This window comes from Ostrea edulis, chromosome 7, assembly GCF_947568905.1.
Source record: "Ostrea edulis chromosome 7, xbOstEdul1.1, whole genome shotgun sequence".
Lineage (NCBI taxonomy): Eukaryota > Metazoa > Mollusca > Bivalvia > Ostreida > Ostreidae > Ostrea > Ostrea edulis.
In genome coordinates, this window is record NC_079170.1 from 31,481,996 (window position 1) to 31,498,448 (window position 16,453).

Here is a 16,453-nt window from a genome sequence, read left to right on the forward strand (position 1 = left end):
TTCTCGTCCTTTAAGATTTTTATTTATATCAGTAATTTACTTTTCGTCCTTTAAGATTTTATTAATATCGGTAATTTATTTTTCGTCCTTTAAGATTTTTATTAATATCATTAACTTATTTCTCGTCCTTTAAGATTTTATTAATATTGGTAATTTACTTTTCGTCTTTCAAGTTTTTATTTCCTGGCTGGTTAACTCGGTGAATTAATATTTGCCGATCTGTGGATCAGAATTTCAAATTACTAAGAATTTTTTTCCCAGTTACCTTTTACTAAAACTATCTTTTTACTATATAAGGAGTAAAATTAAAAGTTTCCAATTTCAAAATATTACTGTGCATTCACTTTTCATCCATAACAGTTTTGGTAGGTGTCTTGTATCTGTTGAAGACCTCGCTCTTTCGTTTCATTTGATTTAGTAATTCATTCACTGTACCCCCATTTTACTTGTCTAACAGTGGGGATTTTATGTGCCATCCACATGGTGTCATCTAGTTGGGGTTTTTTTTTCGGACAGTTTTGTTATACAGTTTCAGTTTTCACACATTTTTTGAGAGACAACAGAGGACTACAAATTTGATTTTACATTGCAGATTAAATTTTATGGTTTTGAAAATTCCTTCCTATTATCCCAAGTATTTCTGTTTGACGGACACTTTCAATTTTAAATGTGTGATACATACAACATTATCAGTTTGATAGATTTCTTCATTATTATGAACTTGTATATTTTTTCATTATTCTGAGCTTGATACTGAGAAATTCCACTGTGGGGACAGGATTTGCATTCTTGGACAATCAAAGCTTTGCCCGAGTTCTACAAAGCAAATTTTGTTTCTGAGGTGAAATTCCCCTCTCCCACACTAGTAAATAATGATAATTTTGTTTCTGAGGTGAAATTCCCCTCTCCCACGCTAGTAAATAATGAAAATTTTGTTTCTGAGGTGAAATTCCCCTCTCCCACGCTAGTAAATAATGATAATTTTGCTTACATGTTATCCACTATTTAGTACATTAATTCAGAAACTGGGGGGAAATTCTAAATCATCAAAAATCCTCATTTGAACTTTAATTCAAACATCGATTAAATGGTCAGGAGAAAAAAAAACATACCAGAAAATGGCTTTCACTTCTGTAAACCTAAAAACCCAAGACTGCCTCCTCAAAGCTATCGTACATCAAATCGAAGTTTTAAGAAAATGATGCAGAATATTTTACATCACTGCATACAACATTAATCGCAGAAAATACACGATATCACAGTAGTGTAAGACAAGTAAAGTTTTATATATGGCTACAGTCTTGCTCTAAATGAAATCAGCCTTGCACGGGTTATGTCAGGATAAAATTCATATATCCACATACCAAAATCAAAAAATGTAAAAGAGAAGTAAAATTCAATGCAAGTCTTCTACAGATCATTGTCCACCTACAGGAGGGTTAATATATTTAGCAACAGTTTGGAGTGATGATGTATATATTTACATAGATAGAAGCTGAAGTTTGGAGTGATGATGTACATAATTAGATACAAGCTTATGCATGTTAAGTATTAGAACCTATATGCTGTAGATAATTTGCTTTCTATGTTTTAATGTAGTACACTAAATCATGTTTCAGAAATCAAGGAGATTTTAATTTAATATCTAAGTATACAAAACCATGTTTCAGAAATCAAGGTGTTTTTAATTCAACATCTATGTCACAGGAGAACTAGGCACCAAGAACACAATTGACAGAAAATTCAGAAAAAACTGCAAGCTTTGTGAGGTGGTCCCATTTTTTTGTTGTTGTCATCAATCAGTTTTCATCTTCTTTGTGCTCACTCATTTGAATATGATAGAAGGATTTCACAACATGGCTTTGTTCAAGATCATAAAAATGTAGGTGAGCAGCTAGGTCCTAAATATGTAGCTATCTTGCCTCATGTTACCACTGAGTACCCTCCCATGACCACTAGAAACCCTTATAAGATACAATGGATAACCACTGGAAATAAACCTTCTCATGAGGTGCAGTACATAACCACTGGAAATAAACCTTCTCATGAGGTGCAGTGCATAACCACTGGAAATAAACCTTCTCATGAGGTGCAATGCATACACTGGAAATAAACCTTCTCACGAGGTGCAGTGCATAACCACTGGAAATAAACCTTCTCACGAGGTGCAGTGCATAACCACTGGAAATAAACCTTCTCACGAGGTGCAGTGCATAACCACTGGAAATAAACCTTCTCATGAGGTGCAGTGCATAACCACTGGAAATAAACCTTCTCATGGGGTGCAGTGCATAACCACTAGACATCTTTTTGGTCTCACGAAGCTAATTCCATTTGTTAGCAGTAGCCCTTGAAATCTTCGTATAAACTACTGTAAGGAAATTTGTATAAATGCACCACCGTAAATGGTTGTTGGTGTGCTTAATTTTTTCATAAAGATGGCTTTTTTAACGGACTCTTCCCTAGTGTGAATATATAGGTGATGGAAAAAGAAACTCAAATTTATGACTCTGAGGTTCAGTTGAGAGTAACTTTACTTAAAGAGGTTCATATCTGAGTTTGTAGTATTGTCAATCCTTTTTGGAGTCATTGTCGCTAGCCACGCTTACTAAGTCTGAGAGTACCTACCCAACCTCAAACTATGGCTGTATGATCAGTGAAGCCATCGATTTTCATGAATATTTATGAAATGACACAATCATTTATTGACCAATCACAGTCATGATAACAGATTTCGATATGTTAATGACTGGTGTAGAAAAATGTGTAGAATGTTCTACACAGGCTATCGTAATGCTACATGGGGCATGGTAAGCTAGATCTACCCTACATAGCCGCTATGAAATTGAATGAAGCCAGTCAAGTAATATTTAATAAAAGCTACTTCACCATTGACAGGTTTATATTTCCCACTGACTTTGATAGCTGGGTATTTCTTACTATTATTGTCATTAGTAAATGATGGTGTTATGGTCCGTTTTATCAATAATAAATTATAGGATTTGTAAAATTGATCTCTGTAAACTTTGTTATCTCCACTTTTTCAGGTAAAAGAGTTATCTGTTAAATCTGGAAAAAAAATTGTGTCATGGTGACCTAATTTAATTGTGAATGAACTGTAATAGGTATTATATGGATATTCTCATAAAATTTTGTTACCTCATGGTAAATAATGGTGTCATGGTGACCTATTTTAGGAAGAACAACCAGAAAAAAAGAAAAAGGTAGAAGCCTCTTTTTCAGCTTGTGTTAGATGACTCGTTTTTAGTTACTATATATAGATCTGCTTTGTCATGCCTTGTGTGTGTAAGTTATTTTGAGAAATTCATAGACAATCTGTATTAAGTACTGAAATGCAAGTGATTTTCAACTATTTTGGTTAAAAAAAAAAATTAATATCTATTCATTTCCATTTATTATTATTCAAGTTTCAAATGAAGAAGGGGTCTTATGAATTAATTGATAAAGGACTGAATTTCATCTTTGGAATTTTCCAAATCAAAAAAATATTTGACAATGCAATATTTTGAAAAATATAGCAATTTATGACATCCAGCATCTTTGTGAATGAACTGGTGGACAGTTGTCTCTTCCTAATGATTACGTTTCTGTCTTGCCTACGTAATGCTCTGAGAATCTCTATGTAAAAACTGATTATCTCTATATCATTCCTACATAACACTAGATATCTCTATGTCATCCCTACATAACATTCTCTAAACTATCCCATCAATACATTAACTTTCCACTTGGAGTCGGAGGGAATGTGGGAACATGGTGGTCTGAGAGGGAGGGGGGATGGAATGAGTGCATGCATATTGTCAATATTAATTGCATCAATGGAGTTGTATGTGACATTTATGAATATGCCCAGTCGATCTTTATGGTGTTTGATTTGCATGTTGTTCATCAATCTACCCTATGGTAAAATTGACACATCAAACATTGCCACTTTTCTATGGAACTTTGATTTAGATGAAAGTTAATTCATGCAATTAATTTTCCATCATAGCTTTATAACTGCTGTGTACCTCCTTTTTCCCTGAGTTTCAACTGTCTTCAACATTTATTACAATTATCAGGCTCATGAAGTTGAGATGCTGCAATCTAATATCTGCATTGATTGATTTTTAGTGTTAACAGTCATTCCTAGAAACCATAGGACAATAATACCATTGTTGAATTTATAGGGCAATAACATTCACTATTGAATTCATAGCACAATATAACATCCATTACTAAATTCGTAGAACAATAACACTCATTATTGCATTTATAGGGAAATATCAATTACAGTCAAACCTTATCTCGAACTCGAAGGGACCAAGAAAAAACTTCGAGATATCCAAGTATTCGAGATATCGAGGGTAAAATATTTACAAAATAAGTGGTTGGGACTTCTGAATCACTTCAGCATATCCATGGTATAAGAAATATCAGTGTTAAAGATATTGAAGTTCAACTATATTATAGGACTATAAAATTTTATAGGACAATGGTATTGAACAAACAGCTGTTTTGTTTAACCCGAGAATGGCTTTGAGCAACTGAACCATTCTCAGGTCAAACAAAACACCTGTTGTCCTCGGACCCAGTCAATAACTGTATATTATTGAATTCATAGGACAATAAAATCCATCATTGAATTTATAGGGCAATAAAATCCATCATTGGATTTATATGGCAATTATTGAATTCATAGGACAATGAAATCCATCATTGAATTTATAGGACAATAAAATCCATCATTGAATTTATACGGCAATTATTGAATTCATAGGACAATGAAATCCATCATTGAATTTATAGGGCTGTAACATTCATTATTGAATTCTGAGGACAATATAACATCAGTGACTGATTAAGACATTAACACTCATTAATACTGTGAATTTCTTTGCATTCTTGATTATTTATCCAGATATGATTTGTCTTTTACTCTGTCACATATATGTTACTTTTGATTGAGCATGAGTTAAGCATTAACCTGAATGAATCCATGTTGGATGAATACTGTGTAATATCAAATGTTATGAAAACTGAATCACTTGCAATGATTAAAATCTATACGTTTAATTTAAACATATTTTATTATATATACAGTGTACCTATGAATAGTGTTTTCTTTGTTTGTTATCAAATTTGCTGTTTTCTCTTCAGAGAATAAACTAGGCTCGAGGGAAAACCCCCAGAAATAACTTTGATTTTCAGACTCCATCATATAAGCTGATTGTTGCAGTGTGGCTGGTCGAATTTGATGTCCTTATATTAATTAGAGTTAATTCGGAATGAAATAGAAATGCCTATGTAATTGTTTTTCAAAAAAGAATGCAAAATTTTTAGTGTATGAATTGAATTTTTTTTAAATTCATAATTGAATTCAGGACACCTACATGCAATTCAGAATCGTCAAATAATTATATTTCTCCTATTACAATGATTTCTTTGCAGGTTGTCCTGAATTGTTTAGTAAATTATGATTATAAATTATACTTGTAAATGTGCAACTTCGTCTAAATGTAGCATATTTGGAATAATATGTGTAATTTACAGGTTGTAATGTTGTTTTCAGATGACCAAGAAAATGGTAAACAATGTCGAGAGTTAAAAATTTATTTGTTAATTTGATTTATTGTTTTGTTTCCTGTTCATTGTTTTGTTTTTTCCAAAAGCTGGATCGACCTGAAAAGTCATGTGATTAACCATGCATAACATTCTCAGTGACCATCATTTCCAGGGAAAGAACTCGATGAAGCGGCAAATCAGTGGATACATTGTGTATTCAGGAGAAATACGGAAAATTATCCAACATGAAAACCCCGAGTGTACTTTTGGTGAAATCAGCAGGATAGTCGGGGGCAAGGTAGACTCGATGTGGTCAGTGTGTAGAGGCGGTCACTGTGTAGACTGGTCACTGTAGCATGTACACTGCGATAGACACACCAGGGGTCTCTGGCTCTGATTCAGCCACTGGTGTTATGTTTTACACAATCATACCACCACCACAACTCTTCACTGTAACTTCAAATTCACCGTAGACGTACAGGATAGACAATATCCAAATTTTAATAAGATAATCTCTGGGATTAACACAATAGATAATCTCTGGGATTAATAGAATAGATAGTCTCTAGGATTTACCCAGTCGATAGGTGTGGTAGAAAATTTCTGGATTTAGTGTAGGAAACATTCTGTGGAGGAAACATTGATAGAAAATTTCTTGGTGTAAGAAGAAATTGTCGGGACAACATGCTGCGTATTTAGAACACTGGGGAGTACCCGATAGATCATTGCTTTATGTTAACGAGGCACTAAGCATTATCTCCATTTCACATACAGAACTCGTATTCACATCTGATTTTTGTATCCTGTTAAAGATTTTCTATCCAGAAGTTTGTTCATAGATAACTTGTTAATAAATCCAAATTGAACAATTAAAAATGTAACAGTTGATCATATGACATCACAAAGGTTTTTCTTAATGGTGGGATGGTTGTGACATTGTGTCAGTGGCTGTAATTACGGTGTCCCCACGAGGGTTCAGCAGATCTCCCCCGATCTGTTAGTTCCGGACCCTACATGTCCCAGACACCCCTGGATGGTAATATGCACTGCATGGTCATGATATTGTTGCATGCCATTTTTTTTTTATTTTGTTGATTTGTAGAAAAACAGAAAATGGCGGCCACCCAGCGGTTATATTCTTTTCTCTAAAGAAAGTCGCAGAATCATCAACGCCGAGTCGCCAGACATCTCGTTCGGAGAAATTAGTCGCTTAGTGGGTGTGCAGGTAATTATGCAAGGTCATTTATACCAGGGTCTACAAATCAGTTATACCGGGGTCTCCAAATCAGATATACCGGGGTCTACAAATCAGTTATACCGGGGTCTCCAAATCAGTTATACCGGGGTCTCCAAATTAGTTATACCGGGGTCTCCAAATCAGTTATACCGGGGTCTCCAAATCAATTATACCGGTGTCTCCAAATTAGTTATACAGGGGTCTCCAAATTAGTTATACTCCAGGGGTCTCCAAATTAGTTATACTCCAGGGGTCTCCAAATTAATTATTCCGGGGTCACCGAAAATAATTCAAATCGGATGTCAATATTTCAGTCACTGTAGAGCTGCAGGTTATTATGTTTATGAACTTTTTATTCATCTTTTAGAAAGAAGTAAATATGCAATATGAAGAGTAAAAATGAAACCTTGAACACTATTATGCTAGATGGCTTAAGTTGTACAGATATCGTTCCTTTAGTGATACTGAGAACGCAAAATTTATAGGAAATTGATTACTTTTGTTGTAATATAGGTTTATGAATGGGAAAAAAAAGTAGGATGAAGTGCTTATTTGACTCCATGAATAAATTTGTGAAATACGGTCTATTGTAACAAGCTTTTGTGCTTAAAGAATAAATATCTTGGTTGTTTGTTATATGGAGGCATAGGGTAATTTGTTAACAACCTCATTATACAGAAATTACCGAGGTCATCCGATATCTAAATACCCCATACTACAGACAACTCGATTATACAGAAATTACCGAGGGCATCCAATATCTACATACCCCATACTACAGACAACTCGATTATACAAAAATTACCAAGGTCATCCGATGTCTAAATACCCCATACTACAGACAACTCGATTAGACAGAAATTACCGAGGGCATCCGATGTCTATATACCCCATACTACAGACAACTCGATTAAACAGAAATTCCGAGCGCATCCGATGTCTACATACCCCATACTACAGACAACTCGATTACACAGAAATTACCGAGGGCATCCCATGTCTACATACCCCATACTACAGACAACTCGATTATACAGAAATTACCGAGCTAGGGCATCCGATGTCTACATACCCCATACTACAGACAACTCGATTATACAGAAATTACCGAGCTAGGGCATCCGATGTCTACATACCCCATACTACAGACAACTCGATTACACAGAAATTAACGAGGACATCCGATGTCTACATACCCCATACTACAGACAACTCGATTATACAGAAATTACCGAGGGCATCCGATGTCTACATACCTCATACTACAGACAACTCGATTATACAGAAATTACCGAGGGCATCCGATGTCTAAATACCCCATACTACAGACAACTCGATTACACAGAAATTACCGAGGACATCCGATGTCTATACATACCCAGAAACTACAGATACCCAGACATTTATTTCTTATGTTTTGTTTGATAAAAAGGAATGAAATTTTCATGCTCCAAATAACTTTCCATACCAAGCTGACCTCATTGTGAGATCAGCATGACTTCTTATATTGGGGAGAAGTACTGAGCTAACATGGCTTTTGTACTGACAGATCATGGGTAAATTAAATGTTTAGAATGTGGATCAGTATGAAATACTTATTGTAATGTGTCGGAATAGGCGACGAGGATTCCAGGATATCGGCTGTTTAGCACATGTAAGGAAATAGCATGGATGTTGTCAGTTTTATTAAGATTTCTCGAAACAACGCCCAACATTTAAACGTCACTTTCAAATGAACTGTTTTATATGGACGATTACTGTAAGCATGTGTGATGCCCTCCCCCTTTTTTAAAATCCATATTAAAAATGGCTTTTCAACATTTGATCTTTGGATTTTAGTATTTTGTTTCTAAATGTTGTAGCTGAGTGTTCCATTTTTATTTTGTGCTTACTGATTTTTATTTTTTATTTTCTCCCAATGCATGGTTTGAACATTTTGCATGTGCTGTGGTACTTTTAATGGTTTCGTTGGATTGCAATAAGATAGGTGACCGAGACATCGCATTGTACACGTATAATTATCAAAGAATGTTAGGAGAGTGATGTAACCAGGAAAAGAAAAAGAATTCTAACACTAAATTTGTTTCTATAAAGAAATTTCATGTGATTGAATACCTCAGAAATATTTATTTTCTATGTTATAATTATTGACATTTAAATTAAATTTCTTACCGAATTTTCTTTTAAATTAAATTAAGTAGAAGACACCAATTTTTTGAGATTTATTTCTAACACATGTGTAACTGTTTTGATAGTGGCGAAATTTAAGCAAGGAGGAAAAGGAAAAGTATGAGGAGCGGGCCAAGAGAGTCGCAGAGGAACAGTTAGCCAAACAGCAGGAGGCAACGAAAGCTCTCAATGACTCGCTGCAGGGGCAGGGAGCATGGGACAACACAGGGGGTAAAGGTTCCCCCGCCCAACCCAACCGACCAGGGACACCTGGAAGTAAGTATTGACCGTGTAACTAAATTCAGATCAAAGGTCCCCCCCCCCCCCCCCCCCCCCCCCAAACTAAGCTTTGGGAGTACCTCAACAGGGACCTTCCTACAAAATTGAAATAAAGGGGTCTGCACCCCACTTAACCATTCCCGTAGGAATCCAGGTTAGAATTGGTCTTCAGTACCTCTTGCTTGCGACTAAATGGGGCGGTCCTTCGAATGAGACCACAAAAACTGAAGCCTCATACCACAGTAGGTGTGGCATGATAAAGATTCATCCCTGCTCAAAAGCCATAAGCGCCAAGCGTAGGCCTAAATTTTGGCAAATCTTCACCGGGAATGGTGATATCTCCATATGAGTTAAAATTTCTCAAGCAGGACGTTGAACAATATACAATTAAACCCACCCAACCAATTGGAGAAGCTTGGTACTGTCTAAGTACAGACCCTGAAGCATACTCCTACACCAATGGAACAGTGAACAAACACTGAACAGTTTGGGAACTAATGATATTGTTTGGGGAATGAAGGCTGAAAGATTTTATTGGAACGGTTCTTATCGAGAATGGAATGCTTTGGGAATGAATGGTTTGGCCCCCTATTCAAACTCTGCATTTCGAACACTCTTGTTACTTTTTATTCATACATAAACATTTGGGGAAAGAGAACTTCCTTGCCTAAATAAAAGTTTAATTTAATTAAAATTATGAATATTTTAAAATGGAAGAAAGGGGGGGGGGGATGAAAGTAAATTAATACATGCCTTAAATTCCATAGGGAAATATTTACATGTATTTTATGTAATCTATAGAAAACAACTATTTTAATTAAGAATAAAAATCGCATTAGGTCGCTTCAGGTCTGATTTTTTCAAATAACATTGTCACTGTTATGAAATTTTTCGATTACGTAATGCAGATGTTGAAGAGAATACAGTTTGTACATTTATTACATGTATTTCTTTTAAACTTTAAATCAATGATACATAACTATACAAATGTACATTACAGTGTATATCGCGTTAGACCCTTCGAAATTTGAACCGCTGAACGGTTTGATGTGGGAACAAAACGGTTCTTATCGAGAATAGAACAGTTCAAATAGTGTGGTAGTACGCTTCAGGGTCTATGTTCACGATAAAATTTTGATACAGAGGTTCCCCAACCACCGGACCATCTAGAGGAAGTACTGGTATTTAAAAAGTAATGACACAACACAGAGTTAAAACTTTTTTTTTCTTTGGTAGGTATTCAAGGACAGCACCAAGGTCATGCCATCCAAGGTAAAGTATTTCCTATGATGCACTGCTTCCTTTATATATATTGAATGTCTGCATGAAGAGTCTTGTGAAGATGTAGTATTTAACCCAGCGATATATATTTTATTTTCAAAATGTGTGAAATTATTTGTTGAAATGAGGAAACGGTTGATCAAAAAATTTTACTTTGCAAAATAATACTAAATCAAGTATATCTCATGACTTGTGCAATAAAGACTAGCTTATGGGGACCTGTAACATAAATTCCTTATAAGTGAAATTTCTGTTATAACATAGGTCCTTATAAACCAGTTTTACTGTACCAGCTTAATCTTTGGGGACATTTTCTCTTTTATTTTGAGTTGGGATTTCCTCTGCATGTTCTGTTATTTTTGGTTTTATTTTATTTTGTGGCTTTGATAACAAAAGGACTGCACAATGGAACACCCAGACTGTCTACGCACAGTGGCATGTCACCGGGGCGACAATACATGCCCCCCTATCATGGGGGTGGGACCCCCACAGGGATGAGAGCGATGACCGGAGGATATCCCAGCACCCCACAATCCAGCATGCCAGGTCAACACATGGGCACCCCACAGGGTAGTATTCCTCCCTACAGCGTGACCCCCCGGCCCCCTACCCAGGGGGGCGGGGTGGTCCACCCTAACATGTGCTATAGCAACTCACCCTCCTCTCTATCTGCTTCTGGACTGTCAGCGCTGCAGGAAATGCTTCGCCGACCATTTAACTCTGCGTCGCCGGGGGTTCCTGTAACAGCGCCAACTTCACTTGAGTTTTACCCCCCTGTAGAGACAGGTAGAGCTCTTCTTCTTCCGGCTCAGCCATTTATTTGTCCAAATTCAATATCCAGAAGATTTATAGCCAGTTGCATATTATTATGAAAATGATGAGAAATTTAGAAAAGATATGTCAAAGAAAGAATATGTGTATTAAGAGATATTTTAAAGTTTCATTTAATTGATTTCATTAGATATTTTTGAAATACATAGAAATTAGAATGTTATTTCCTGCTATTTACAGATGTGTCAATAATGAAAGTGTTGTGAAACAAATGATATTTCCAAAACAGAATTTTTTCCAAAATTTGATTGGAACAAAACTTTTGATTTTGATCTCATAATATTTGTATATTAATTTACAATTAAAAATCTTTTTATGTGCTGTGTATATTCTGATGATCTGGTTTAGAATCAATGTCCGATTTGTTAAGAGTACTAGATTATACAGTGGTGAGCCATTATTTAACCAGTTTTTAATGTAATCAATCTTGACTTCTGCTAGAAATCCTCTACAGTGTAAGCTAGTTCTCAGCCCCTGCTTATCTCTCTCTTTATGTAGAATCACTGATTAAACAAAGCTGTCAATCAACCAGTGTGGGAGGTACTGAATCTTTTTCAGAGTGTTTATGTCCAGAAGAAGTAAAATGGGAATTAAAACTCTGTTCCTGGAGCATTTGACTTAGATGTGCCGTGTGGCAGCTTTGTAGACCAGTGCTTCTACTCTTGATTAACGTGTTGTAATGGCATGACTTGTTATGAGTGTGTGTACTTATCATATTACTAATGAGTTTGATCAATACTCCTCAGTTTGTTAGTACTTTATACTGGACTTCTACCACTCCATCAGTACTTTATACTCCATCAGTACTTTATGCTTAATCAGTATTTTTTACACAATCAGTACTTCTTACTTGATTTCTACCACTCAATCTGTACTTTTTATTCAATTTCTACCACTCCAACTGCACCTGTAACTTGCTTATCCTTTTTTTGAAATCACCTTGTTTTCTTCAATCATTTTTTTATTTACACCAGTCTGGTTTGATATGCACATTATTAATGATGATTTGAAATACACATTTATTTTCATTATATATGAAGAGGATGAAACCCTGAGATTTCAGGGAGTTTTTTTTTTCTTCCTTAACTGAAGACCTCTAACGTAAACAGAATGTATATTATGGTATAACTATGTTTAAAGCATCTGGATGCAAGACCATAAGTAAAACAATTCAATATTGATAAGAATCAGACGTACTGTGGAGGAATATTAACAGTCATAGCCTCAAACTTCGAGACCTTAAGACTGAAGCGAATTTATCTCATATTTCTCTGTGTTTTATATAGCAGAAACAAAGAGGAGTTCATATCAGTTCCATTTGTATTTTATGAAGTTTATGCTGAGACCTGTGACTAAGATTTATTGTTTGTATTTGAGTTTTCTGACCTAGGTCTGTTTCTGTTACAGGACAACAGATGGCGCCACCACCTCCGCCCCCTCCCCCACCCCGACCCCCGTCTCCAATGTTTGTCAGTGTTCCTCCCCGGACCCACAGGCTGCTTCACTCAGAGGCTTATCTCAGGTAAGAAAAATATCTAGGGTATATATAATCTTGGGTAATATAAATATTTATTATCTCAGAGGCTTATGTTAGGCCTTATGTGCAACTTGGCACCAAAAAATTATTTAGCTAACTTAGAGATATATCAGACAATTAGATACTATACACTTCATGTGTCAGGTAATTAGAGACTATACACTTCATGTTATGTGTGTCAGACAATTAGATACACTTCTTGCACATGTGTCAGACAATTAGATTCTATACACTTCATGTTACATGTGTCAGACAATTAGATACTATGCACTTCATGTATGTCAGACAGTTAGATACTATACACTTCATTTTACAATTGTCAGACAATTAGATACATGTACTCTTCATGTACATGTGTCGGACAATTAGAGACTATGCACTTCATGTACTGGTACATGTGTCAGACAATTAGAGACTATGCACTTCATGTACATGTGTCAGACAATTAGAGACTATGCAGTTCATGTACATGGTTTATTTGAATTTTATTTCTTCTGCAGTAAATCAATTTCAAATTGTCATTTCCTGGGTTATGTGTATTTAGACTACTGATTGTAGCTGAGTGTATGTCAGATGTTAGTTTACCAAACCTTCAATGCAGATCTACTTACATATCTCTAGTGAACATTCCTCTTAACTTAGATGAAATATTTTAAGTGCTGGGCCCCAGTTGGTACAAGAACATATGTATTTCATAGGTATGATTATGCAATATGACCCCTGAAACGTATAATGAAATCTTGAAATAAAGTTGGTTCAATTGAGTAGGATTTAACTCTTCCTGTTCCGGTGTATAAAATGTTAATGAATGTGTTCTTTATCAACAGGTATATAGAAGGATTGCGATCGGACAAGCTGTTTGTTAGTGAATGGGACAAGAATCTCACTGCCAATGCTGAAAACACAAACACTGACCCAAACAGACTGCCTTCTCAATGGCTGGCTGAAGGACCAGGTTACCATGGAAACGTCTCAAATGCTCTTTGGGCATTGCGTGATCTGATGTTGAAGGACACACTAAACATCTCGAGGACTCTACCATTTGATGCTCTTTGTAAGTTTCTCGTTCTCGTAACTTAGCTGTAAAGGCTGCTGTGTACCTGTAACTAGCTTGTGTCTTCTTGTGTGTCCATTTCAAAATGTGTTCCCCAAACAATATCCAACACAGAAACAAGTCCTATAGAACTATGTATGACAGTAAATATTTTATGCCCACTAAACCATTCCTAGGTTTCAGTCTTGTACTTCTAAGATCTAGGAGTAATGTTATAGGTTTTTCTGTATGTCTCTCTGTCTAAAACTTGAAATTTTTTAGTTATTGCAATGTATATTTTAATTGCTGACCATGCAAAAGAGCGGTCTGTTCAGATATAGGTTTTCAAAATGTACACAAGTTCCTGTGGAATTAATGTTTTCATTTCTGCGGGGTTGATGTGAACGTATTTTTAGATTAATATAATACGTACTTAATTGTGGATTGAAGTTATTGTTGATATTAGTTTTTGAGTTGTATAATCTCTAGAAACAAATCAAGCATATTAACATAGAAAAGGTAATAAACAGTAGAATTGTCAATTTGTACTCTGTTTGTTCAGGTTCCATTTATGTCATGTAGTACTTTTTATCTAATTATTCATTCATGAAATACGAAAAGTTTTGTGGATTCCAGACAAGAGAAAACTTTAAATATTTATATACAAAATAAAGTATACCTTTTAAAATCGTTTTCAATGTAAAATTGTTTCTACTAACTAATTTTGTAACCAAAGCATTTAAGATATCTTAATCACAATTAAATCTTCATCCTGAAGAGATGTACAAAATGCATATTGTCAGTGTGGTCCGATCTAGAATAAAAAGAAAACTAGAATGATTTCTGTCGTCCTCTATAGCCTGATATATTTGACACTTGCTCCAAATTATTCTAATTAATAGTGTATTTTGAATTACACAATCGCTATTTTCTTTTGCTATTTGTGTGAAATCACTGCCTTATTTTTGATAGATTGATTTGCCCGATTTCTCTGTGTGTGTGACTGTCTGTAATAGTACATGTCCTGATTCTCTGTTTCAAAGCTTCGCTGTGGTCAGATTCGCCTGTTCCATCAAACTTTACCATGTGTGTGTAATAATACATGTCCTGATTCTCTGTTTCAGAGCTTCGCTGTGGTCAGATTCGCCTGGTCCATCAAACTAGTCGTCCATCCTTCTCATCATCCTAATATGTGTTCAAAGACTGTGTTCACATTGTATAGAGTAAAACGTCCACAAAATACTCATAGCAGGGAAGGAGGACTCGTTAGCATTGTGAGGTCAGAGGTCGGCGGCTCGGATATCCGTGGTGGTGTGTGTCGTGAAGGTGTGGAACATTGTAAAGATACGCTGAATGTCAGTTCTGTGTATTTGTTCTGATGTTGTGGTGTTTTGTGCATTTTAAGTTTTTAGTATGAATCTTATAAAACTCATTTCTCATTTTCATATACCTTTCATTATCAGCCATGAAGAGAAATGATACTGAGACGTTGAATTCTTTCAGATTCTATTGTACATTTAGACATTACTGTATTTGCCTTTGTTCTGATTTTATTAAAGTCATTCTTCTAGAAATATGACATAGCAACAGCGGTGCATATCTGTTGATTGTCAGAATTTTTTAAATCTACTAGTATTAAAGTAATTAATATTGCAGAGAAGTCTTTGTTATCTTTTGATTCTACTGTAGTGGTGTAAAAGAATTATTCTACCACGGTTATTGCAATGATCAAAGGAATGCCGCGGTCATTATTCCGTGATATACCTTCATACGTAGTATTAAATAACTGATTATGAGAAAAAATTATACTCATTTTGCTTGCACTTTGTACTTTGCTAATGCAACAATAAAGTCGATGACTGATAATTCAATTTTATATATTCATAAGAGACAATCAATATATGCTTGAAATATTTGCCATTCAGTATAAACCTATCGTTTGCATTCCAAGAGGGATACACATGTAAACATGGCGGTGTGCAGACAAGTTTTTCTTGATCTGTATTCAAAGCAGTTTTTGATATAATCCGTTAACATCAAACCAAATACTTTAATTTTTTTTTCAAAATAGATTTAGAATACCCCTACCATCTTACCTTTTTCGTCAGCAGAAAACAATGTAGGTCGTTTCAGAACTTGGTATGACGTCACAGTGATCTAATTCGTTGCTATATAGGAAAACGACCGGCTGTATTGTCGACTGACCAGTTTCGGTGACCTTGGAGATAAACCGCGATTTTCTCATTAATCACTTGGATTAAATAAATAAATTACACACCTACCTTTAACGTAATCAAATTCCTTCACTTTCATCCAAAAATTCCAAATTCATTGGTACGTCAATTGAATATATTTTCGTAACTAAAAACATGTCACTTTGTGGTCCTAAAACGGTGACGTCACTTATTTCGGTGACCATTGTTAATATAGGGTTGCCAAGAGTTTGTTACTGTAAAAACGTATATACAGGAGGAATGTGCAACTAAAGGTCAATGAATAAAATAACAGTGTAGAATTCTAG

General features: G+C 35.3%; 1 protein-coding gene across 1 annotated transcript in view; it reads left to right on the top strand.

Moving 5' to 3' along the window:
* The window catches only part of LOC125653454 (protein polybromo-1-like), a 78,892-nt gene extending 63,305 nt beyond the window's left edge, over nt 1-15,587 (top strand). Inside the window, 9 exon segments of the mRNA XM_048882919.2 lie at nt 3,198-3,224; nt 5,738-5,863; nt 6,668-6,790; nt 9,058-9,247; nt 10,487-10,522; nt 10,928-11,317; nt 12,770-12,884; nt 13,727-13,953; nt 15,057-15,587. Of these exon segments, the coding sequence (XP_048738876.1) occupies nt 3,198-3,224; nt 5,738-5,863; nt 6,668-6,790; nt 9,058-9,247; nt 10,487-10,522; nt 10,928-11,317; nt 12,770-12,884; nt 13,727-13,953; nt 15,057-15,058 (1,236 nt within the window). The 3' untranslated portion in view covers nt 15,059-15,587.
* The last annotated feature ends 866 nt before the right edge of the window (nt 15,588-16,453 follow it).